The sequence below is a fragment of the Amblyraja radiata genome, chromosome 14 (assembly GCF_010909765.2).
Source record: "Amblyraja radiata isolate CabotCenter1 chromosome 14, sAmbRad1.1.pri, whole genome shotgun sequence".
Classification (NCBI taxonomy): Eukaryota; Metazoa; Chordata; class Chondrichthyes; order Rajiformes; family Rajidae; genus Amblyraja; species Amblyraja radiata.
Window position 1 is genome coordinate 13,567,958 of NC_045969.1, and position 26,540 is coordinate 13,594,497.

A 26,540-nucleotide genomic window follows, 5' to 3' on the forward strand; every position below is an offset into this window, starting at 1 on the left:
GCGGAGAGAAAGAAACAGCAAAATATCTCACTGGGAGATTAGTGGTAAGATTTCCTGATGGGTGTTAAAATACCCAGAAATGTGCACAATATTGTTTTTACAGAAGCCAATTAACGTACAAACCTGCATGTCTTTGGAATATGGGAGGAAACCAGAAAACCAAGTTGTTTTTGATACCACACCATGGGGAAAAAAGATTTCTACCTTCACTATGCCCTTTATCGGGAAAACAAACCCAACCCCACGGTGGCACAACAGTAGAGTTGCTGCCTTACAATGCTTGCGGCGCTGGAGACCCAGGTTCGATCACGACTAAGGGTGCTCTCTGTACGGAGTTTGTAGGTTCTCCCAGTGACCGCTTGGGTTTTCTCCGAGATCTTCGGTTTCCTCCCACACTCCAAAGACGTACAGGTATGTAGGTTAATTGGCTTTGTGCAAGTGTAAATTGTCCCTCGTGTGTGTGAGGTAGCGTTAGTGTGTGGGGATCGCTGGTCGACGCAGACTCGGTGGGCCGAAGGGCCCGTTTCTGTGTTGTATCTTGAAACTTACTACTCATGCAATCCAGGCCACAACCTGATGAATCTTCTCTGCACTCTCTCTGGCTCAGTGACATCGGTTCCCAAGTGTGGTGACCAGTACTTTATTAATTTAGAAGGATATGCGTCAAATGGGACGAGCTTAGGAAGGCATCCTTGGTGTCGTGAGCGAATTGGGTGTAAGGGCACGTTTCCATGCTGTACGAGTATGTAAGAACATAATAAACCTGAAATATCCAGCATCTTCATGAATTTTGTGCCAGATATTTGTACGGATTTTCTAGATTATTGGACACTGCTTCTATTAATACCCCAGTGGACTTTTAAGTCACATTGTGTTTCGATGCTATATAAGTATAAAGCATTTCACTGAACCCATTAAGTTTAAAGAGAATAAGGGAATGAGAGAATAGGATTAGAGTCTAATGAGTACAAAAGGAGATATGGAAACAGAACCCACGTGAGCCAAGACATCAAACCATTTTCACACAATTGGACAGCAGATCATACAAGTTTTACTGCGCATTTGTTTCAGGCTGCACGCAGTTCATGGCCATAAAGATAAAGGATTGTTTACTTATGACAGAGATTTTGGGGCATCTAGCCATCCTTGTTTGGTTGTAGGTTAAACAGAGTAAAATTGCATTCAATTCTTCCCGAGTTCTACACAGCACAGCTTGGAAACAACCTTTATTGTGTGTACTCACCAGGTAGTTTACATGAGAGCTCAAGAATTGCTAGAGGAAACAGTGATCTGTTTTTGCCTCTGTGACTTTTATTCCTTACATGTTACTTTAGTCTAACCTTCTGCACTGGGGCCATCAAATTAAAGGCACTTGCTGCAATTAATACCTAGTATGCAATTATTGAGAAATACCACACATAATAATAATAATGGATGGGATTTATATAGCGCCTTTCTAATACTCAAGGCGCTTTACATCGCATTATTCATTCACTCCTCAGTCACACTCGGTGGTGGTAAGCTACTTCTGTAGCCACAGCTGCCCTGGGGCAGACTGACGGAAGCGTGGCTGCCAATCTGCTCCTACGGCCCCTCCGACCACCACCAATCACTCACACACATTCACACACAGGCAAAGGTGGGTGAAGTGTCTTGCCCAAGAACACAACGACAGTATGCACTCCAAGCGGGATTCGAACCGGCTACCTGTTGCCAGCCGAACACTTAGCCCATTGTGCCATCTGTCGTCCCATAGCTGCTCTTATTTCTCTAAGGCTTGGATTGTAAACTTCCCCCTTTCCTGAACTTTTAAATCTCTTACAAAATTACAAACCGAAGCAGAATTAATCTTTAGAAAGGTTTTATTAACACAAAAAAATGTACAAATTTTCTTCTTCTCTGCAGTTTTGTGGCGGTCTATGGAAGTTCTGTTGGAATGGCATGGCACTCTTTTAATAACCTACTTAAGTTATAATATCAAAATGAGTAATAGTTAATACAAAGGGAGTTAGTGGGATTCACAGCTGGTGTGGGACGCACGCACGACAAGAGAGACTGAAAGCAGACTAAATGTGGACTTATGTTGGGTACAGTTTGCAAAACATCCATGCCTTTTGCAGCAAATCCCAATGAGCCCCTGGTGCCTGGCTTCAAGTGGAATTATGTACTTTCCAGCTAATCTTCCCATCTTCTCCGCAATATAGTGCTCCGCTGGCCACCAGATGAATAGCAGCTGGATATGCCACATGCTCTGCTTCTTTCACTCTTTCCGATAGTGTTTCTTCTGTATCCCCCACCTTTACTGGCACCACTTTCTGTACAATGATTGCACCAGCATCAACTTCTTCCTGAAATGGCCAATGAAATAAGAGTCGCCATTAGAAACAAAAGTTGGCCGACATCAGCTTGAAGTCAGAATCAGGCCTAAAATTTTACAAAAATATGTGGAAATTGGTATTAAACTTGGTGTCACTTTTATACGTACATTGGTGAGGAGCATCACAATTATTTTTGCTAATATTTTGATGGCATTCAGCCCACAATTTATTTTTCACATGTCACTAAAAAGTTTCCAATTCCTGAGGTAATTCATGGTTTACATTTTCACCAAGATGCCAGACTGTTTTGAAATGGCACAACCACATCCCTACCAAGAAAATGTGGCCAAGACTATGAAGGTGCCGATCCAAATGGGTAAATCCCAAAGCATGTTTGGATACAGAGAGGGATATCAAAAGTGAGAATAGAGTCCACACAGATAGACACAGGAACATTAATTAGATGCAATGTTTCTGGAATGACTTGACAGGTACATGTTAAAGAACCAAACGCCATCAACAAGAACAAGCTCCAAGAGGCAATTGGACTGTGGAAGCAGCACAACTTCCAAATGTAACACATGGAAATATGGTACTAAACCAAATGTTCATGCTTCAAGCTGTACAGAACAGTGAACTAGTTCTGTATTTGTTGACTTTATTCAAGAGCCAAATCATCGGAACAATCTTAGTTTCAGCTCAAATTTTCAACAATTTAAATATCGCACCGTTTGTACATCAAGCTCAAACAATATACGAATAATTGAGAGACACAAAATGCTGGAGTAACACAGCGGGTCAGGCAGCATCTTTGAAGAAAATAGATAGACGAGGGTCACAGTCCAAACCTTAACCTGTCCATTTTCTCCAGAGATGCTGCCTGACCAGCTGTTACTACAGCATTTTGTGTCTATGGTGTAAACCAGCATCTGCATGTCATTTTTATTACATGAATAATTGTGTTAATTGACAAGTGCAAATTCGCCAGTGTTGGTTAAAGACACGAGGATCAGAGTTGTTGACAAGCAGGCGAGTAAACAGCTAATAAACAGGATGTGGGGGGACCTCATTGAAATGTACTGAATAGTGAAAGGCTTGGATAGAGTGGATGTGGAGAGGATGTTTCCACTAGTGGGAGAGTCTAGGACAAGAGGTCTCAGAATTCCACTTTAGTCAGAGGGTGGTGAATCTGTGGAATTCTTTGCCACAAAAGACTGGAGGCCAGGTTAATGGATATTTTTAAGGCAGAGATAGATAGATTCTTGATCAGTACGTGTGTCGGGGGTTATGGGGAGAAAGCAGGAGAATAGGGTTAGGAGGGAGAAATAGATCAGCCTTGATTGAATGGCTGAGTTGACCTGCTCCTATCACTTATTACCTTATAAATGAATAAAAATGTAGAATCAAAGAACTGCAGATGCTGGTTTATACCAAAGATAGACACAAAGTGCTGGAGTAACTCAGACTGAAGAAAGGTCCCGACCCAAAACGGCATCTATCCTTTTTCGCCAAAGATGCCTGGCCCGCTGAGTTACTCCAGCACTTTGTGTCTAATAAATGAATCAAGGCTGCCACAACATAATGGGATAAAGAAAACTGTAGGAAAAATATGGAAACCAATAAACTGGAACTTGGTGGAATACTTACAGCCACAAAATGCACAGTGCAGCCAGTCACCTGTACTCCAGCCTGTAGCACCTGTTTGTGAGCATTAATTCCCTTGAAGGATGGTAGCAGTGATGGATGGACATTCAACACTTTCCCTAAAAGACAGTTTACAATTACAGATTGTCTCATTGCCCTTGGAGGAAAAATAAAAGGTTAGTTACTACTACTAGCTGGAGTGAAAGTAATCCAGCCACAGAAGAAGTCTCTTCCCCTGGGGAGTAATCAAATATATATTTAACACAAGGTCAATGGGGAAATCAGAGGCACAATGATTGGATGTGGAGAAGATGTTTCCACTAGATGGAGAGTCTAGGACTAGAGGTCATAGCTTCAGAATTAAAGGACGTTCTTTTAAGAAGGAAATTAGAAATTTCTTCAGTTAGAGCGTGGTGAATTTGTGGAATTCTTTTCACAGAAATTGTGGAGGCCAAGTCAGTGGATATTTTTAAAGCAGAGATAGGTAGATTCTTGATAGTACAGGTGTCAGAGGTTACGGGGAGAAGGCAGGAGAATGGGGTGGAAGATTGCAAGCTTCACATGGTACGCCCTGTTTCAACAAATGCAATCAACCCGGCATGCACAATGAAATAAGATCAAATAGAGCAAGTTGTCCTACAACTTAAGGCTGTGCACGCCATATGCAAGAAGAAGAAGAAGGCAGTAGAATGGGGTTAGGAGAGATAGATCAGCCATAAATGAATGGCGGATTAGGCTTGATGGGCCGAATGGCCTAATTCTACTCCTATCCCTTATGAGTATGACCTTATTGGGTGGAGAAGTTGAGAGAGATAGACACAGTTATAATATGACTGAATAGATTAACTGACTCAAGAGGCCCAACTCCTGATTCTCTATTTATAAGGTTTAAAATTATTTGATTTTTAAGTTACAAAATGTTGTTGTAAATCTGCCGCCTTGCATGTATGTCCAAGTCTACTGAGAACACCTGTTATTGAAGTTACAAATCTTAAATTGGACCAAAACTTGCATGTAATTCTGCAGCCTCGAAATATCTTCTCACCATATTATTCATGCTCCTATAAAATTATTTTTTTCAGATCCATACTTAAGCAGGTAATGACAGCTGCAGTCAATCTAGTTCGGAAGAGGTAACAACTTAAGATAGAGGACAATTATATATTTTCAAGATTTCAATGCAAATACCGTTGCAAAATGTAGGTTTCTACATGTGCAGATTTGAGATCCCAAAAGACCATCTACTTTTATTGTAGAATCACTGCTCAGATCACATGGGACAAATAAAGGGGAAAAAAAATCAAGTATTTACCATTCCACTTTCTGACAAAGGGACCAGAGAGGATTCTCATAAATCCGGCAAGGCAAATCAGTTCAACAGAGAATTCCTGAAGCACCTGATCGACAGTGTTGTCAAATTCAGAACGACTTCCAAATAATTTGTGGTCAATAACCTAAAGGTTTTGCAATGTTAACAAAAAAATCAAATCAGATACATTATAAAAAATGTTTGAAATATAGAAAAACTGCAGCTCATATTTAACTGATTTTGTTTATCTTCCGTACTGTTTCTCAGACAGTACAGTACAGCCAGCTAATAACATAGTTCTGTTTGCTCTTGCATGCTTTCAGAAAACCCAGACAATCTTACAATGTCCACCATCATGGACTAATGCTTTCAGATCGACTAAAGTTTAATTGTTATTAGTATACCCGAGTAAGAATTTCCTGCTACTCAGATTTAACAGTGAATAACTCAAGGGATTCTATCCCAGTCCCTCCTGAAGAAGGGTCTCGTCCCGAAACGTCACCTATTCCTTCAATCCAGAGACACTGCCTGTCCCGCTGAGCTATTCCAGCATTTTGTGTATATCTTCAGTGTAAACCAGCATCTGCAGTTCCTTCCTGCACCCCTTCCAAATGACTACCACTTTGTCTATTTAACCCAGAATCCTTCCAAGATTCAGATTCCTGAACCAAATCACATCTTCCTGGAGACACTGCCATGTATTCCTAATTTAGCTCAGTTTAGAGATACAGCGCGGAAACAGGCCCTACAGCATAACGAGTCCGCGCCGGCCAGTGATGCCCATACACTAACTTTTTCATTGTACAGCTCTATAATATTGTACAATAGGGACAATTTACAATTTTTACCAAAGCCAATTAACCTACAAACCTGTACGTCTTTGGAGAGTGGAAGGAAACCGAAGCACCCGGAGAAAACCCACACGGTTACGAGGAAAACCTACAGACAGTACCCATAGTCAGGTTCAAACCCAGACATCTAGCGCTGTAAGGCAGCAACTTTACCACTGTGCCACCGTGCCTCCCCTATTCTTATCGCTAACTCATTTAGTTATTCTTTTGCAGATTTTTAATATTTTATTTGTAATACTGCAGATTGCATTACAACCTTTGCACTCTTCTGCTGTTTATATTGTTGAATGTATTGTTGAATCAGTCAAACCATCATTGTATCTATCATAACTCTGAGTCTTCAAGCAAGCAAGAAATGTATGACTGGTGTGTATGACAATAAACTGATCTAATCCACATATCACCGTTTTAACATTACAAGTCTGGTCATTTACTTTTGCCCTTTCATGCAACAACTACTGACTACATCTTTTGCACAAGCCCATACTACCAAAATGCGGAAGTGTTCTCACCCTTGTAGGAATGCCAGCTCGGGTTGATTTCTTCAGTCCCTCTACACCAGTTTTGTTGGAAATAACAATGACTATTTCTGCAAGACTGGCAGGATCCTTTGTGTGTTCTATGATGGCTTGAAGGTTTGTCCCTTAAAAGGCAAAGAGTGTGCAAGACTTGTCAAAAAAAAACTTACACAATTCCAAATTAAAAGAAATCAGTACTTTTCCCCAGTTACACATAGCTGTCAACTCCCAGCACTACAGCACCCACCTAATGCTGGAATAAGAGTCGCAAATGTGGCAGAACAGTGGATATTCAAACGCAAGACGATACGATATGATAGAACTTTATTTATCCACGGAGGGAAATTGATCTGCCAACAGTCATAAAAAAACAAAATACATGAAACACAAAATTAAAGTGACAAGTGGAAAGGCTTGGGAGATGTGCAAAGATTGGGGGGAGGCAGTCAGTCTCAGTCTACCCCATGACAGAAGGGGGAGGAGTTGTAAAGTTTGAAGAAGGATCTCCTGTGGCATTCTGTCCCGCATCTTGGTGGAACCAGTCTGTTACTGATTGTACTCCAGCAATTTTTGCTGAAGACCATCACCTGGCAGCAAATAATGAACAGGTTTAAGATCACACAAAGACCTATGTGGTTTTTTTCTGGAGTCCACCACTCACTCATATTGTTGATATGCAAAGCAAGACAACTGCCTTTTTTCTTTTCGCCAGGATATAAGAAATCATGAAAAGTGCAGGAGTAGACCACCTGGCTCACCATTCAATACGATCATCGCTGCTCTGCCCCAGGTCTCAACTTTTCTATGCCAGTTCCACAGAGCTCTCTATTCCCAAGTCCTTCAAAAATGTATCTACTCAATCATTAAATATTCTATGCACCTCTTATTTCAAATAACAACTCTTATCTTTTAACTATTCAACATTACCCCTCATTCTTCCAAACTCCACAGAATTCACTTTTCTAACTAACTTTTTTAGTCATCTGTTATAGAACAACCATTTCATCCCACCTCCCGTGAGATGTATAAGATCACAAGAGGGATAGGTGCACAGTCTCTTGCCCAGAGTAGGTGAATCGAGGACCAGAGGACATAGGTTTAAGGTGAAGGGGAAACGATTTAACAGGAATCTGAGGGGTAACTTTTTCACACAAAGAATGGTGGATGTATGCAACAAGCTGTCAGAGGAGGTAGTTGAGGCAGGGACTATCCCAACATTTAAGAAACAGACAGGTACATGGATAGGACAGGTTTGGAGGTAATAGATTAAATGCAGGCAGGTGGGACTAATGTAGCTGGGACATGTTGACCAGTGTGGACAAGTTCAAGTTTGCATTTATTGTCACTACCAATTGGTACAGCAAGATTTGGGTTGGGCCGAAGGGCCGATTTCCACACTATATCACTCTATGACTCAACAAGCAGCCATGGTGTACATCAACCTGAGCAAGGTTCAGGAATGAAGAAAGTGTCAAACAATCACTTTAATTTTATTCAGGGTGTAAGTGAATAGCGTGTTCTCTTTTCTGTATGTATTTTTATTTGACATTGGAACAACTCACCTGTTCCAGAGATAAGAACACCCAATCTCATTTTCCGAGTCTGCCCTTGACATTGTGATACGTCACCACCTCCAGCACTTTCATCCACCGGTTGGCTTAGATGAAGTGTCTTCATGAGATTTTTAATAGCTACCCTTTCACAGCCTATTGAAAGGAGAATGAAGTAATTTTAAAAAACCTTTTTAAGAAAATGTTCCCAAAAAATTGGATATTAGACAAACAGGCATCGACTGATAATATTTTCCACTACACTTCACATTTTAATGAAAGGTTACAATTGGCTGCTTTTCATACAAAAGGGAAAAAGAATTTGAACATTTCCATAAGAATGGCACAGGTACAGGGAGCACTGCCTCAATATTCTCTTCCTCAACAGATTTTAAACAGCAAACTCCATAGTGAAAAGGGCAAAACACTACAAATAAAGTGAATGTAGTAGGAAGGAACTGCAGATGCTGGTTTAAACCAAAGATATACACAAAAAGAGAAGGGTCTCGACCCAAAACGTCACCCATTCCATCTCTCCAGAGATGCTGCCTGTCCCGCTGAGTTACTCCAGCTTCGTGTCTCAAAGTAAATGTAGGTTGTCCTTTACATTAACCGTTTGTCATCTCTCCTGTAGCAATTAGCAATGGAGATTGAGTAGTAAGGGCGTCAAAGATTATGGGAGGAAGGCAGTAGAATGGGGTTGAGAGGGGAAAAAATGATTAAAGGGCAGAGCAGCCTAGATGGGCCAAAAGGCCAAATTCTGCTCCTACGTCTTATGGTTAAGATCTTGATAGGACACAATCATGTGCAGTGATCTGGTGGGAAAGCCCAAACGACAACAATCTTGCATACAGACATGATCCCAAACTGTTCTCACATGACAGTCAAAGTTATTCCTACATGGCAACCTTAAAGTATGGAAAGACTGGCCTAAAAATTGGATTAGATAAAAAGTTCAGCCCAAATCATAGATCAAAGTGTTTGGCTCCAATTCTGTTAGATATTCCTCTGTACAACTGGCTTGGATACTTCCTGTTGTGATACACCCTCAAGTAATTTCTCTTTCATATTTTATGAAGGTGATATCCTTAATATGTGCAGCCATTTCCAACCTATCAACCAAAATTAATCAAAAGGCTGAGACCTAAAGCCTTTATCATTCACTGATGCAAATCATCATCGTCATCGTTGACAACATCAACGGGCACCGTGACTTCCAATGCTATGTACAACAGTGATCGCAACTTCTATTGAAGTGTGGATGGCCATTGGCTCGCTAGGAGCTCATCTGCCCTTTGACAGGTCTTGTTTTTGGTCCTGCTGGGGGTCCACAGCCTCCTCCTCACCTGGCAAACCAGGTGGGGGAGATGGTTTAGTCGCCGACCATCCGACCATGGAGCAGGTAGCACGGGATTACATGGTACCCGTGGTGGTGGGAACTCCCCCCGGCCTGACCTGATGCAAAACAAGTACATCATGCTGAAAGTTCAGGAATCATACTCGAATTAAAGAATCTCAACCAAGACAATGTTTTAACTTTACTATTTCCTCACTGATTCGCTTGTGCTGCAGCACTGTCCACCAACACCGATCTGTGCACTGGTTGCTGCAATCTGATGCTTGAGGCCTGTGGCAGCTGCAGGGCATCGGCAGAGGGGGGGGGGGGGGAGGGGGGGGTAGTGAGGAGATACGGGGGTATGGAGGGGAGTGCTGGTAAGTAGCACTGAACTTAATTTCCGGGCTTTACAGAGAATAGAGGAATATGGAAAGAGTGCTGGAAAAAGGCACTGGAGGTAAAAGTTCAGCATCTTGATAATTGGTACAGGATGCTTCAAGGGCTGGATTATTGTACTCCTGCTACTACTATGTTCTTAACCAACACAGGGTTGTTTAACTTACAATATCCCAATGTCACAACTAGATATCTTCTAACAGCAGTTACAAGAAGGAATCAAAAACTTTGTTGGTCTCCTTAACCCCAAACATGAAAATAAACACTAGCAGCCTTCTTACACGTTTCCTCATGAGAATAGGTACATTTAAACAGGCAAAGGAAAAAAAAAAAAAAAAGATTCCTGGTCACTTTCAACACCACATTAATGATTTAGCGTGGCTTGGTGGTGCAGCTGTAGAGTTGCTGCATTACAGCACTAGAGACCTGGGTTCGATCCTGACTACGACTGCTGTCTGTATGGAGTTTGTACGTTCGTATGGGTTTTCTCCAGGTATTCCGGTTTCCTCCCACACTCCAAAGACGTACGGATTTGTAGGTTAATTCACTTCTGTAAATTGACCCCAGCGTACAGGAAGGATAGCATTGGTGTACGTGTGATCATAGGTCAGCTCGGACTCAGTGGGCCGAAGGACTCGTTTCTAGTCCAGAACAAGGGGTCACAGTTTAAGGATAAGGGGGAAATCTTTTAGGACCGAGATGAGAAAAACATTTTTCACACAGAGAGTGGCGAATCTCTGGAATTCTCTGCCACAGAAGGTAGTTGAGGCCAGGTCATTGGCTATATTTAAGAGGGAGTTAGATGTGGCCCTTGTGGCTAAAGGGATCAGGGGGTATGGAGAGAAGGCAGGTACAGGATACCGAGTTGGATGATCAGCCATGATCATATTGAATGATACCGAGTTGGATACAGGATACCGAGTTGGATGAATCAGCCATGATCATATTCGGCTCGAAGGGCCGAATGGCCTACTCCTGCACCTATGTTTCTATGTTTCTACTCTGTATCTCGAAAGTCTAAAGATTTCCAACATAAAAGGTAGCAAATAACTAGTTTAGATTAGCACTGAGTTTTTTCATTAATCCTACTCAGTAATTGAAAATAGACAGGAATTCCAATAACCGACATTGTCTGCACCTCCCCCTGGTGTCCACAAATTTAACAGATAGTAAGAAACCTGTCTTGTGCGGCACAACAGTTCCAATGATCCACGCCTCACAGCGGCTTTGTACATTTCCCAGGACGTCTGCAGCATTCTCCTTGTCCACTATCAGCACAGCTCCAACTCCACAATTAAAGGTGCGAGCCATTTCCTCTTCAGAAAGGGCACCAGTTCTTTGCAGCCACGAAAATATTTCAGGAATCTTCCAAAGCGATGCATCTTTTAAATATCAACAGAAGTAACACAGTAAGTTTTTAAAAAAAATATAAATCTTTAGCACAGTGTTTCGCTTTGCTTATATGACCTTCCCTGAATATTTAGGCGAGGGATGTATGTCATTTCACTGTAAAAGATGATACAATATTTAAGAGCTTAGGTTGTATAATATCAGGGATTAACTGCGTCAGAAGTTAATCTCCAACACTGACTGTATTGAAACACAAATTCATCCCCAGAATTAGAATCAATGCCTATAGTAGAGTTCTTGAAGTTGGTCCAGTGAATCAAGTCAAGTTTCATGTGATTTAACAAGCCTTTCAACCTTCTGGACTTAAGCCATGATTAGCACCATCCAATGGGAATTTTATCATCAAACTTGTTAGATACCCAAAGTGATGGACAATTTAATAAATCCAGTAAGATTGGGATTTAAATCACAATCCCAGAATTCCACATTCTCCTAGAGCGGTTATTACTAACATACATAATGTAAGTGCCTTATCTCCTTTTCTACAAAATTAGCTTTACATTAAGCTTAGTAATTTCTCTTGCCATGGAAATGACATTGAACAAGATACAGAAAATGATGGGACGAATGGACTGCTTCTATTACACACCACACTGTAGTATATCTTACCTAATGCAACACCAAGTTTTTCAGGAAGGACTCTGGGAATATTTTCCAGCAGTCCACCTCCAGTAATATGAGCGTAGGCTTTCACATGCCCCTGACGCAGAATAGGCAGCAAGGTCTTGGCATAAATTCTAGTTGGTGTGAGCAGCACTTCTCCTACAAACAAGGTTAACAGAAAAAAAAAAAATTACAAATAGATATTCTATTGTCAAGTGCTATAAATGACTTAAAACCCAACTTTAAAACAGTTGACCAATAATTCACAGGAAAAAAATGCTGCATACTCATAACAGTATGGAAACAGGCCCTTCAGCCCAACTCATGCATGCCGACCAAGATGCCCCATCTAGGCTAGTCCCTCCCTCCACCACCACCCCCCCACACCCCCAAGTTAAACCCATATCCCACTAAATCTTTCCTATCCATGTACAGATGTTATAAATCTGAAATAAACCAGGAAAGTTGGAAATACTTCATCTTAGTTCCAAAGGTCACTAACCAAATCTACACTCTCCATAGATGCTACCCCTCCTGATATTTCCATCACTTGTAGCTTCAGTTTGAGAGTTGAATTCCAGTAAATATCAATTTCTAATTGACTTCGAAAAGCTCAGGAAATTAGAAAAAGGCATAGTTTTTCAATGTAATTAGACATATCAGAAACCAAAGAGAGAATAAGCAATATTTCACGTGAAATCACCAAATTTGAAGTCAAAGAATTCAAAAGTATTTTAAATTTAAAAACACCAACATGCCTTGTTCAACAGATGTACAAATTAATGTTTCTGTTGTTCAACTGGAAGTCAGAGCAAAAATTGTTTAATATTCTGGCATACGATCCCTAGAGTGCTTCTCAGAATATTTCCCATATTTTCTTACAACACAGAAAGAGGCCATTTGGCCCAGCAAGTCTGTGCCAGTCTTAGACCACTCCAACCATTCTGATGTAATGACAACCTTTTGGATGAAGGTTGCATCTAGTGGTGTGTTGCTTGCAGTCTGCCTTGATAAACCAGTCTAAGGCGCCGTCATGAATGTATTTAAATCAGAACAGCAATATTAGTACACCACTTCATCTAACAGGGCAAGGGGCTTAGATGAAGTTGTATCATAGAAACATAGAAAATAGGTGCAGGAGTAGGCCATTCGGGCCTTCGAGCCTGCGCCACCATTCAATATGATCATGGCTGATCATCCAACTCAGTATCCTGTAACCTGCCTTCTCTCCATACCCCCTGATCCCTTTAGCCACAAGGGCCACATCTAACTCCCTCTTAAATCTAGCCAATGAACTGGGCTCAACTACCTTCTGTGGCAGAGAATTCCAGAGATTCACCACTCTCTGTGTGAAAAATGTTTTCCTCATCTCGGTCCTAAAAGATTTCCCCCTTATCCTTAAACTGTGACCACTTGTTCTAGACTTCCCCAACATCGGGAACAATCTTCCTGCATCTAGCCTGTCCAACCCCTTAAGAATTTTGTAAGTTTCTATAAGATCCCCCCTCAATCTTCTAAATTCTAGCGAGTACAAACCGAGTATCCCAAGAACCAACTCTGATCTGCTGTCTCAATTAGTTTCCCCGATGTAAACGGATTCATAAAAAATGAAGACACTGACACAGGGTGACATGGTAACGCAGCGGTACAGTTGCTGCCTCACAGCACCAGAGACCAGGGTTCGATCCTGACTACCGTCTGTATGGAGTTTGTACATTCTCTCCGTGGGTTTTCCCCGGGTGCTCCGGTTTCCTCCCACACTCCAAAGACATACAGGTTTGTAGGTTAATTAGCTTTGGTAAAGATTGTAAATTGTCCCTAGTGTGTAGGATAGTGCAAGTGTACAGGGATCGCTGGTCAGGTCAGCGCTGACTCGATGGGCCGAAGGGCCCGTTTCTGTGCTGTATTTTTAAACTAAACCAAATCAAACCCCCCAGAAAGTCTTCACACCACCATATTTTCACATCAATTCTTACCTAGTGTCTGAGAACCATAGCTGGGTGGTGCTGGGGAGGAACAATGTGAAGACGACTTCTCCAGGATTGCTCGAACAAGACTAAACCCGTTACTGTGGAGACCAGATGAAGCAACGCCAATGACAACGTCACCAGCACAGATACGCTCCAGCTTTGGGAGCATCTGTCCACGTTCTACTGCTCCCACCGCAAAGCCTGCCAGATCGTACTGCCCCGAGGAATACATTCCCGGCATCTCTGCGGTTTCTCCCCCTATAGAACAGGCAGATATGTGAGAATAAAATCCTGCTGCTAACAATGCAAACAGAACTGGTAGCAACACACAGGGGAGAAAAAAAAAAAACTTGTCAAAGACATTTTTATTAAAAGCAAAAGCTTTTCATTGTATCTCTGTACACGTGGCATTAATAAATAATCTCCTTTAGTACTGTTCCGGAGCACCAGTCAAGATTACATTCCCAAATTTTGAATGGTTTGTAAAACTATAATTATCTCACTTGGCATTCAATTTATTCAGTTCATAATTACCAGTATATTTACTGATGTCTAACTCTCCCGCCATTAGGTTATGTGCTCACTCACAAGTTCACTGACGCAAAGCAGATCCAATACAAGCTTCATTCACTGGGCTTGTATTGTGCCGACATAGACCAAAGTCCCAGAATTATGGCTGTCTTGACCTGTATTCATTTGGCAGTACAGACACCATGACTTAAGCAATTATGTAAACTCGCACTTATGTAAACAGTTCTGTCCCTAGTGCAGTCAAGGAAGTTCGCAATTTCTACAACTACGATCACTCAAGTTTACATTGGAAACAAGTCGGCAATGCTGCTTACGGAGAAGGCTGTGTGCTGCAGAAAGTGCCCCAATGGCTAGATGGAACTCAAGCTGGCAATGCTTACTCAAAGGGGACGCGCCACAGAAAGGGCCCGGGACACAGCTGGATGCCACCTAGATAGTTAACACGCTCAGCGAGTTATTTCAAGAAGGAGATGGTGTTTCCGAATAACATAAAATCTGACATACAAGGGTTCAGGGACTGACGATAGTCTTACCTACTAGTGCACATCCTGCCATTTTACAGGCCTCTGCAATGCCAGCAATCACAGTCTGTGCCACGCTTACATCCAGTTTACCACAGGAGAAGTAATCGAGGAAGAAAAGTGGCTCCGCTCCTTGTGCCAGGATATCGTTCACGCACATCGCCACCAAGTCCTGGCCCAACGTGTCGTGTCTGTTGCACATCTGCGCAATCTGCTCATAGAAAACGTGGAGTAAGAATAGAATGAGAATTAGGCTGTGGGCCGAGCATCAAAAATGTGTCTAGAAATAGGATTTCGTGACCCAAGTCACCAAACTACATGAAATTTTCACATATTGTGTAAATAAATTTATATAAATCACCCCTGAAACTCGATATGAAGAAAACTTGCACATTTACAGGTGCACAACCTTTTATCCGAAAGCCTTGGGACCAGACACTTTTCGTAATTCAGAATTTGTCGGTCTTCGGAATGGAAATTTTTTAGCGTAGATTTTAATGGCTGGCTCAGTGGTAGAGTGCTCGGCTCATATCCGCAAGGTCGCGAGTTTGCGCCTTGATCCCGGCAGTTACTCGGTCGCGAGTTTGCGTCTTCAATGTAGTTTTTTTCTAGCAGAATAAATGTCTGTATGAAATGCAGTGTAGGAGAGGTGTACTGACTGTGTGGGCAGAACTTTGGAAGTGATTGCCCACCAGTCTAAAAAGCCGCTGTGTCTCCGTCCCTGGGATAGCAGGGGGCGATCAAACAGCACAATACCCTCCTCCCCCTCCAATTCCAGAGGAATCCGCTCCCCGATGGGCCGCTACGGCGACAAGTGGCAGTTTGCCCACAGCCCGAGCTGCGCCCCCTCATCCGCCACCCCAAGAACAAGACGTACCTTGCACACCATCAGCTTCTGCCCCTACGTGTTCCTCTGGAGTTGGAGCGGGGCTGGGCTGGAGTTGCTGCTGGCTGTGGGTCTCTGGGATCTCCGTGCTTGCAGTGGGTCTGGGGGTCGGTGTCCCGTTGGTCCTGACGTCTCCGGCCACCCCCCTGGACAGGAGCTGAGACGGGGAACTGTACCGCCCTTGCCCCCTCCCTCTGCAACTGCAAACAACCCCACTCTCCTGCAAGGGCGGTACAGTTCCCGGAGGAGGGCAGGTGGCCGGAGACGTCAGGACCAACAGGAACCCGCTCCCCGATGGGCCCCTACGACGCCCCGAGCTGCGCCCCGTCATCCGCAACCCAGGTTCCTCTGTAGTTGGAGCGGGGCTGGGCTGGGCTGCTGTTGGCTGAGGGTCTCTGGGATCTCCGTGCTTGCAGTGGGCCTGGGGGCCGGTGTCCCGATGAGGGGGCGCAACTCGGGGAACGGCTTCTGGTGGTCCTGACGTCTCCGGCCAGTTTGCAGTTTTCCTCTGGAGTTGGAACGGGGCTGGGCTGGGCTGCTGCTGGCTGTGGGTCTCTGGGATCTCCGTGCTTGCGGTGGGCCTGGGGGTCGGTGTCCCGTTGGTCCTGACGTCTCCGGTGACTGGCACGGTCCTGCTCAAAGATCCTATAGCGGAGCTATAAGATCTTTGGTCCTGCTGGCATCGCCGACTTGAAGACAGTGCAAAGCCCCCGCGCCGGTGCAATGGGCGGGGAGCTGGAGAGGGGAGGGAAGGGGTCACACACATGGCCGGGAAGCAGAGGGGTGTAGGTGGGGTGATACTGAAGGGAGCGACAATCTGCTGCTGCCTGCCCCGCTGAGTTAAAAAGTTCCCACGCAAGACTCACGAAACACTGTGTATCGTGAGTCTACCGTGGGAACTTTTTAACTCAGCGGGCAGGCAGCAGCATATTGTCAATTATTAACCCTCCCGCGCAATATACCCTCGCCTTCTCTTTTATGAATGGGGATTTAGTTCCCCTTTCTTCGAGGACCGACCGGAGGTTCCGCTGTCACCTCTGCGGGCCGCCCTCGGTGAACGTTTTCAAGGACCTTTCTTCAAGGACCGAAAAAATGGCCGCTATTCGGAGATTTTCGTTATTTGGATCTTCGGATAAAAGGTTGTGCACCTGTATTATTAAATTAGAGAAAAACCGGAAAAATTTAGGGGATTTTTTAGTCCAATCAAAGCACATTTAACATTGAGTTGTCTGCCAGTTGGCCAATCACGCGCTTTGTTTCAGGCTAGCACACAACATGGCTGAGGGGGCTTCACAGATGCCTGTTTTACTGGAGATTCCGATGTGTTGTTCTGTGGAATAAATGTCGTGGAAACTTGCAGCAGGTAATTGTATTTAGTGGGAAAAGCATTAAAAAGGCTGAAGAAAGTGCTGCGAATTGGATTAAAGTGCAAGAAAGCCTTCAAAGTCCCTGCTGATGTGCTGGAACACAAAGAAGGCCCCCCCATGAATCAACTAATTGAAAGGTAAGACTAAAGTCTGAATTTATGAAAATCTATCTGAATGGAGTTTAATTAATTTAATTGCACCCTTTTATAATGTGAATAAATTCATTCATTCATTCCTTATTCATTCATTCATTCACTCACTCACTTACTCATTCATTCATTCATTCATTCATGAAATTGAGGGCATAAACTATAACACAGTAAATTAAACATTGTCACTAATGCCAGCTTGTAGTAGAGTAATAAGTCTTTAACAACTAATCTCGGAGCTGCCTGCGAAAACTTACCGGGAAAAAGTGCTCCGATCGCGGGGCCTAGGTACTCGCGGTAAAGTGAAGCCGCGGTCTCAATTAATAAGCGGCCGATTCGCGATCACGGAGCCACGGATCATCTCCGCGGGCGGGGGGGGGAGGCTGTACATAGTGCCGTCTGTAGCGGTCGTTTTCAGACCCCGATAACGGGAGAAAAAACGGAGGGATATCGATCGCTCTTTACCGCGAGTACCTAGGCCCCGCGGTTGGAGCACTTTTTCTCGGTAAGTTTTCGCAGGCAGCTCCGAGATTAGTTGTTAAAGACTTATTACTCTACTACAAGCTGGCATTAGTGACAATGTTTAATTGACTGTGTTATAGTTTAGGCCCTCAATTTCATGAATGAATGAATGAGTAAGTGAGTGAGTGAATGAATGAATAAGGAATGAATGAATGAATGGATTTATTCACATTATAAAAGGGTGCAATTAAATTAATTAAACTCCATACAGATAGATTTTCATAAATTCAGACTTTAGTCTTACCTTTCAATCTTTGTGTTCCAGCACATCAGCAGGGACTTTGAAGGCTTTCTTGCACTTTAATCCACTTCGCAGCACTTTCTTCAGCCTTTTTAATTCTTTTCCCACTAAATACAATTACCTGCTGCAAGTTTCCACGACATTTATTCCACAGAACACATCGGAATCTCCAGTAAAACAGGCATCTGTGAAGCCCCCTCAGCCATGTTGTGTGCTAGCCTGAAACAAAGCGCGTGATTGGCCAACTGGCAGACAACTCAATGTTAAATGTGCTTTGATTGGACTAAAAAATCCCCTAAATGTTTCCGGTTTTTCTCTAATTTAATTAAAAAATGTGCAAATCTTCTTCATATCGAGTTTCAGGGGTGATTTATATAAATTCTTTTACACAATATGTGAACATTTCATGTAGTTTGGTGACTTGGGTCACGAAACTGCAGAATAAAGCTCCTCGGCCCACGGCCTAAATATAAACATGAACAACACTGTGACTGGGGCCAAGTAGAATTCTATTTCAGTTATAGTGCAACTGACACCTTAAGTTTGGTTCCAACTCCATCAGTTCCAGAGACTAGGATTGGATCAGAGTATCCAGCTGCCTTTAAGTCAAAGCTGCCAGCAAATCCTCCAAGATCAGCGTTACAGCCTAGGAAGAAAGAAAGAAAAAAACTTCTCATTATTGGAAATTTCAATTTCCACTTTGGCCCACTTCACATCAATGCCTAAACAGAGCATTAAAATGTGTCTTCATTACTTTGCCTTTTCATAAGTAACTTAGTTACAAAAGCTTGAGAAGGAACTGTAGATGCTGGAAAATCGAAGGTAGACAAAAATGCTGGAGAAACTCAGCGGGTGAGGCAGCATCTATGGAGTGAAGGAAATAGGTGACGTTTCAGGTCGAGACCCTTCTTCAGTCTGAAGAAGGAATATAGAAGGATGAGAGGATATCTTATAGAAACGTGTAATATTCTTAAGGGATTGGACAGGAAAAATGTTCCCCATGTTGGGAGAATCCAGAACCAGGGATGAGGAAAAATGTTTTCACCCAGAGAATTATGAATCTGTGGAATTCTCTGCCACAGAAGGCAGTGGAGGCCAATTCACTGGATGTTTTCAAGAGAGATAGATTTAGCTCTTAGGGCTAACGGAATCAAGGGATATGAGGGAAAAAACAGGAACGGGGTTCTGAATTTGGATGATCAGCCATGGTCACATTGATTGACAGTGCTGGCTCGAAGGGCCAAATGGCCTACTCCTGCACCTATTTTCTATTACCTTCCGGGAGAAGATTTGTCACAGAGGGGTCACATGAAATCTGCGTCCATATTCAACACCTTGGAACTCATTAGATCTCCCCTATGAAACACGGGCACATGTTCACTCAAATAGCAAAGTGACTTTTATTCCTCATCAATATAAATTATCATAATTTCCTCCAATCTCTCCTCAACAGAACTACTGTTTTCCACTGCTGGCCTGCAGTATCACAGCATTACAGCGGCAGAGACCCGGGTTCAATCCTGACCCCAGGTGCTGTCTGTGTGGAGTTTGCATGTTCTCTCTGTAACTGCGTGGGTTTCCTCCGCGTGCTCCGGTTTCCGCCTACATCCCAAAGATTGCCGGTTTGTAGGTTAATTGGCCTCTGTAAATTGCCCCTAGTCTGGAGGGATTGGATGCAAAAGTAGGATAACATAGAACTAGTATGAATGGGTGGTTGATGGTCAGCATGGACTTGGTGAGCCAAAGAACCTGTTTGCACACTGCATCTCTAAACTAAACTCTGCCATTTTCAGAGCTTTCTATATATTCATTTGCCGATCCTCAGAAAATGACTGTATTTCATTTTTCAAAAAAAGCAATCAAATCATATAAACATACTGATTTCCCCATTGATGTCATCCTTTTCTCAGCATTTGTACTTGAGATGGCTATAATGCAATCTTGAAATTGTTCCATTTAATGGTTTAAATCTAAAATATTATTCAAATACTGGGGCGGCACGGTGGCGCACAGGTAGAGTTGTTGCCTTAAGCGCTTGCAGCAACGGAGACCCGGGTTCGATCATGACTACGGGTGCTGTTTGTACGGAGTTTGTACATTCTCCCTGTGACCTGTGTGGGTTTTCTCAGAGATCTTCGGTTTCCTCCCACACTCCTAAGACGTACATGTATATAGGTAAATTAGCTCTGTAAATGTATAAATTGCCCCTAATGTGTGTAGGATAGTGTTAACGTGCGGGGATCGCTGGTCAGCGTGGATCTGGTGGGCCGAAGGGCCTGCTTCCGCGCAGTATCTTTAAGCGAAACAAAATACATTTGCCACTCACACAGCAGTTTATGGTGTGTAAGAAGGAACTGCAGATGCTGGTTTAAATAGAAGATAGACACAAAAAGCTGGAGTAACTCAGTGGGACAGGCAGCATCTCTGGAGAGAAGGAAGTGGTGACGTTTCTGGACGAGACCCTTCTTCAGTCTCGACACAAAACGTCACCCATCCCTTCTCTCCAGAGAGGCTGCCTGTCCCGCTGAGTTACTCCAGCTTTTTGTGTCGATTTCTGAAGTTGATGGTGATGTTCGATTCATGTCGAGACACAAGCTTACCTGGTCGGGACGTCGCTGCAGCAAGTGGTTTAATTGAATGGACTAATGCATTTCCAGCCACAATATCAACTCCACTGTCTTTGTACGTCAATCCTCTGTAGAGAGAAGTTGGTACATTTAAAGGGCAAGTTCAGCAGGTTATACAGAGAAGTATAAACCATTTCAAAATTCATCCTTTATTGACATGAAGTTATATCTGCAGAGATATCTGCAGCGTTTAATCCATAAAGCTCTACGCTGCCACTTCACGCATCCCATCCACCACAAGAGATTATAGGCAAGAAACAACAAATTTCTCCTGTTTATTCAGGAGTTCTGCAGCCAAATGCAGCAGCTTCACAACTGGTCTGACCAGATTCAGCTAACTCAAAAAGGTTGGAGAAATTCTCAGGTTAGTTTAGTCAGCAGAGCTCAAAAGCACATAACATGCCCACATTATATAATTTATAAAATACCTACTGTTAAATCATCTTTTGAATTAAATAGTCTTCAGTTTTGCATTCCTTTCATTTCCAAAAAACCTTGGAAACATAGAAAAATAGGTGCAGGAGTAGGCTATTTGGCCCTTCGAGCCAGCACTGTCATTCAATATGATCGTGGCTGATCATCTAAAATCGGTACCCCGTTCCTACTTTTTTCCCCCAATCCCTTGATTCCTTTAGCCCCAAGAGCTAAATCTAACCCTCTAACCTTGCATTGATGTACACTTCTAAGCACCATAGCGAGTTGTGTTGAATTGGAAAGAATGTTTGCGTAATTTACAGAGCAAACTTCTCTTTAATGCAACATGAAGCAGATGTTCTACTGAGAAAGTATTTATTTCCATTTAGTCACAAACCTGGATTGTTTTATGAAGGCAATCGCTCGATGTGCAATATCCTTTCTGTAAACAGCATCCTGGAACTGAATAATTTCTACCCCTTTATTGGCTTCTTCTACTGCTCTGATCAGGTCCTTATTGATTGCAGTTACAGCAAGAACTCGACCACCACTGGTGACAACTTTCCCATCCTTTTGTGCTGTACCTGCATGGAACACTTGCAGGCCCAGATCCTTTGCAAGTGATAAACCTTAAAAATAAATAAATACAGTCTTAGGTCAAAGTAGAACGTTGCTGTTCATTGGCACAAACTATATATGTGGCACTCTCTTCGTATTCCCCTTGTGCCAAGCCCAAGACTCCTCCTTCTCTAGGAAACTAAACTTCTCCCTTCCATCAGTCTTGCCTTTCCCCATCTTGCAAATATTATTTTTAATCTTCCATCCACTTAGTGTCGTAGAGTTACAAAGCGTGGAAACAGTACCTCCCGCCCAACTTATCCATGCCAACCAAGTTATCCAACCAAGTCAGTCCCATTTGCCCGCGCCTGGTCAATATCCATCCAGACCTTCCCTGTCCATGTAAGTGTCCACGTATCTTTTAAATAGTACTCGCCTCTCGTCCAATATACACACCACCCTCCAGATGAAACAGTTGCCCCTCAGGTCCCTTTTAACCTTTCCCCTCTCACAAACCTATGCCCACTAGTTTTGGACCCCCTACCCTGGGGCAAGACTGTGGTTATTCACCTTATCTATACTCCTTGTGATTTTCTATACATGTATAAAAATCATCCCTTAACCCCTTACATTCAAAGGAAAAAAGACCTAGCCTATGCAGTCTCCTCTTATAACTGAAATTTTCCAGTCCCGGTAACATCCTTATTTATTTTGCACAACGTCCAGCTTAGTGACATTATCCTATTCCTGGCTGATCAGAACTGTACACTAAATGTGACCTTACTAACATCTTGTATAGCTGTAGCATGATGTCCCCACTGCTCTATTCAATACCCTGACCAATGAAGGCAAGCATTCCAAGTACCTTCTTCACCACTCTGTCTACCTGCAACCCAACTTTCAAGGAATTATGTAATAATAATAATAATGGATGGGATTTTATATAGCGCCTTTCTAATACTCAAGGCGCTTTACATCGCATTATTCATTCACTCCTCAGTCACACTCGGTGGTGGTAAGCTACTTCTGTAGCCACAGCTGCCCTGGGGCAGACTGACGGAAGCGTGGCTGCCAATCTGCGCCTACGGCCCCTCCGACCACCACCAATCACTCACACACATTCACACACAGGCAAAGGTGGGTGAAGTGTCTTGCCCAAGGACACAACGGCAGTATGCACTCTAAGCGGGATTCGAACCGGCTACCTTCCGGTCGCCAGCCGAACACTTAGCCCATTGCTCCATCTGTCGTCCCGATGTACTTGTATCCATAGGTATCTCTGTCTTACAATAATCCCCAGGTCCCTACCATTTACTTTGTCCTGTCGTGGTTTGCCTTACCAAAATGCAATCCAAATTGAAGTCCATCTGCCATTAAATAGTACATAGCACACTTCAAATCAAACTATTGGGTCTAAGTCAAGAATAGTTAATTCTGCTCTTCTACATTCAGGAAAAAAAAGTGGTAAGAGATGGTATTTTGTGTCTATCTTCAGCAAGAGACAGTAACTAAGATCAGCAGATTATGCTTAGTGATCAAGCCCGATTGATACATAGCTTGTGTGACACAGTTCATCATGCTTTCTCTATAGCAGGGGTTGGCAACCTTGTTCTGCGTCGGGGCCAGGACACGTCTGTGAGCGGATGACGGGCCACATCCATCACGTGTACACATGGATCCCGCCCCAATCCCGCCCCGGATGGCAGGCATCAAATCACGTGTTCACAGAAGGTAGACAAAAATGCTGGAGAAACTCAGCGGGTGAGGCAGCCTCATGCAATCCTTGCATGTCTCACCCGCTTTTTCTCCAGCATTTTTGTCTACCTTCGATTTTTCCAGCATCTGCAGTTCTTTCTTAAACGTGTTCACAGAAGGTGAGCGGCGGCCGTGCCGGCGGCTTTGCGCAGGATGCGGTACAGCTAGAGCTCGGCTGCGATTGGACGACTGGATGATTACGGGGAAAAAAAATCCGCCTGCAGGTCAGATAATTTCGGGTTACGGGCCGCATTCGGCCCAGGGGCCGTAGGTTGCCGACCCCTGCTCTATAGCATGATAGTCAGATTGCTGTAGCAGAAAGGCATATAGTTAATGACCTTTAAGAGAAAGGGGTTGGCAGTCCCTCCACTTTCCACCATTATCTCTCCCTTGGATTGCTCATTTATCCAGTAAATAGCTGAGTCATTAGGACTAATCTTCTGATAAAGATGATATGGGCAAAATCCAAAAGGTATCTGTGGAGCTTTACAGACACCAGTCCTTAAGGAATAATTGAAACGACAACTGAAACTCAAATAATATTTTTGCTTCACCAGAAGTCCATCTTAATTTATGTTAGAATTTTTTCTTTTCATCCATACATTAAATGAAAATGATTAATTAATTGAAAATATAATGTAAATAAAGCAGACTAATTTGGAGAAACACAAAGCGTTTTGAAACGTGAACCTATTACACCGACTTCAAATATATATATTTGACATACAAGTAAAAAGCTTTGTAACATAACCATAGTTTTTTGTCCCATATTATACACAGATCTTTCCCTCCAGTTCATTCCCCAAAGAGCTACGATATCATAGCTGAAAAGAGGAGAGGGTGCAACATTTTTTTTACTGGTCATAGCACAGACTTTTTAGTGGTTTTACCTGTGATCTCACGGCCCTTTGAGTAGCTGCCTGGATATCCACCGCTGGCCATAACCACAGTCACGGCTGTACTGGTTCCCAACCAAGAAGGCATGGCTTTAGAGAGCTTGCCATCTAAAGTCGCTTGTATCAATTCATATAAATCACTGTTTAATAAAGGAAGAATGACCTAAAACACAAAGATCAAATAGGAGAATTTCAGACAAGAATAATTGTATATTGAAACAACATTCCACATGCGTCAAAGAATGATCTTCACAAAGAGACAAGATAACCGAAACATAACCTGACATTCTGGATCACCAAAGCGACAATTGAATTCCAGCACTTTAGGTCCTTCTTGTGTCAACATCAACCCTGCATACAGTATCCCTGTAAACAAAGGTGGAAAAGAAGTGGTTTGGTTTAGAAGATCTTTTCGTTAAATCTAATTGGTACCCCAGTAGGCCTGATCACCTCAGAACATCACTACTGAAATAATTATGAAGTGCCAATAATGGTTGGAGGAAGCTTGCAATGGAGTCGTACTTGTTAGCATTTTTACAGCTAAAACATTTTGGAAGATTGAACCATTCACAATATAAAAGGCCAAAAATTAACATGCAACCTCATTAACTATATAGATTGATTCTCCACAGTTATGAGACAGCTTTGTTTGCAAAATTGCAAGAGCTTTACCACAATAACATCTGTAAGGGAAACCGGTCCAAACTAACTTTGAAAGTTAGTCCAAAAGAAACGAAGGGTGTAAATTAGGATTGTCGTAACAAGGGTCTGAAGAAAGGACCCGACCAGAAATGTCACCTGTCCATATTTTCCAGGGATGCTGCCTGACTGTTGGGTTATACCAGCTCTTCCGTTTTAAAATCTTGACAAGAGTTCAGTGCCATATAACAAATGCAAAAATAAGTGATTTGGTTCTGGCTCACACTGTTCAATGTTATTGACAATGACAACTGAAACTCAAAAATAATTTTGGCTTCATCAGTTCAACTTATTTTATGTTCCAATTTATTCCTTTCATTCATACATTAAATGAAAATGTCTCATTAATTGAAAATATAATGTAAATAAAGCAGGCTAATTTAGAGATAAACACAAAGATTTTTGAAACGTGAATCTATTACATTATGTTCTACTTGTTGCCTGAACATTGGCGGAAGTTCCATTGGTTGCGGTTGTGGGCGTAGTGGCCGATTGTCCTTGCTCCAGCTCATGAACAAGCCAATACCTGAGGCACCATGTGATGCAAGATCAGCTTAATCAGCACAACGCGCAATAAAATTCAGACCCTTTTAGCTCATTCATATAAAAGGGAAGTGGCTTTACTTGCTGTGAACTTCAATGCACACCAGTGAACAAATTAAAGTGACGCTCACCAGTGTAAGGAATTCTTTCTCGTCTCATGCCATCAATTGTTTTCTGAAGAATATTTTCCTTGATGTTCTGAAGAATATTTTTGGAAACCTAAAAAGCCACACCCAAACAAAGAACAATTTTTTTTAAATCTAAAAATATAAGAAGGAATAAGAGGATGGTCAGCTACCAATTAATATTCCAGGTGTAAGCCCTCAAAGCCCACTGCCCCTTTGAACCCCACAAATAACGGTAAATATAGTCAATAGTGTGCAGGAATAGGCAAGTTTATGTCATAACATTCAGAAACTGAACTCAATTCCACTCTACACTAGATAATTAAATAACTAGCCAATATCACCGCATCCTCATGGAAGACTGGTGAACGAATGGTGCAGAAGAATTAATTTTGGGGAAAGTTATTTCAACTTAAAACACAACTGTGATTGGCAGCATCTTTCTTTAATTGATAACATATGAAGAAAATAAACTAAGTGTATCACTTAAGGCAGGGGAAAGGTGTGCAAAAATCAGTTGAGGGAAATCAGGGTTGGATTTTAATAGACTTGCACTTACTGAAGGGAATTTTAGAAGGGAATGACAGTAAATATTTTGCACAAGTAACTAAGGACACGCTTACCTATTTATGTGCTAGGCGCAAAGGAAAATAAACCAAAGCCTACAAACTGGTGTCTGTTATAAAAAAGTGCAGATGATTTTGTAGTTGGCACCAAAGACCATTTTGGTTGTAGGTCTACCATTAGGGAATTTAAGAACACCCAGGGCCTATGAGATGACTCAACCGATTGCCGATTGAA

The 26,540-nt window shown here is 42.6% G+C and overlaps 1 protein-coding gene across 2 annotated transcripts in view; it reads right to left on the minus strand.

Moving 5' to 3' along the window:
* Positions 1 to 1,844: 1,844 nt before the first annotated feature.
* Positions 1,845 to 26,540, minus strand: part of gart (phosphoribosylglycinamide formyltransferase, phosphoribosylglycinamide synthetase, phosphoribosylaminoimidazole synthetase) — a 61,140-nt gene continuing 36,444 nt past the window's right edge. For both annotated transcript variants that reach the window (XM_033032552.1, XM_033032551.1), the window contains exons 8-22: positions 25,746 to 25,833; positions 24,653 to 24,738; positions 24,367 to 24,535; positions 21,561 to 21,792; positions 20,723 to 20,817; positions 18,659 to 18,768; positions 14,970 to 15,168; positions 13,912 to 14,163; positions 11,942 to 12,094; positions 11,101 to 11,304; positions 8,203 to 8,346; positions 6,635 to 6,765; positions 5,275 to 5,416; positions 3,966 to 4,081; positions 1,845 to 2,348 (exon numbers count right to left, since the gene is read on the minus strand). In XM_033032552.1, the coding sequence (XP_032888443.1) occupies positions 2,151 to 2,348; positions 3,966 to 4,081; positions 5,275 to 5,416; positions 6,635 to 6,765; positions 8,203 to 8,346; positions 11,101 to 11,304; positions 11,942 to 12,094; positions 13,912 to 14,163; positions 14,970 to 15,168; positions 18,659 to 18,768; positions 20,723 to 20,817; positions 21,561 to 21,792; positions 24,367 to 24,535; positions 24,653 to 24,738; positions 25,746 to 25,833 (2,319 nt within the window). In that variant the 3' untranslated portion in view covers positions 1,845 to 2,150. The remainder of the gene's footprint in view (positions 2,349 to 3,965; positions 4,082 to 5,274; positions 5,417 to 6,634; positions 6,766 to 8,202; positions 8,347 to 11,100; positions 11,305 to 11,941; positions 12,095 to 13,911; positions 14,164 to 14,969; positions 15,169 to 18,658; positions 18,769 to 20,722; positions 20,818 to 21,560; positions 21,793 to 24,366; positions 24,536 to 24,652; positions 24,739 to 25,745; positions 25,834 to 26,540) is intronic.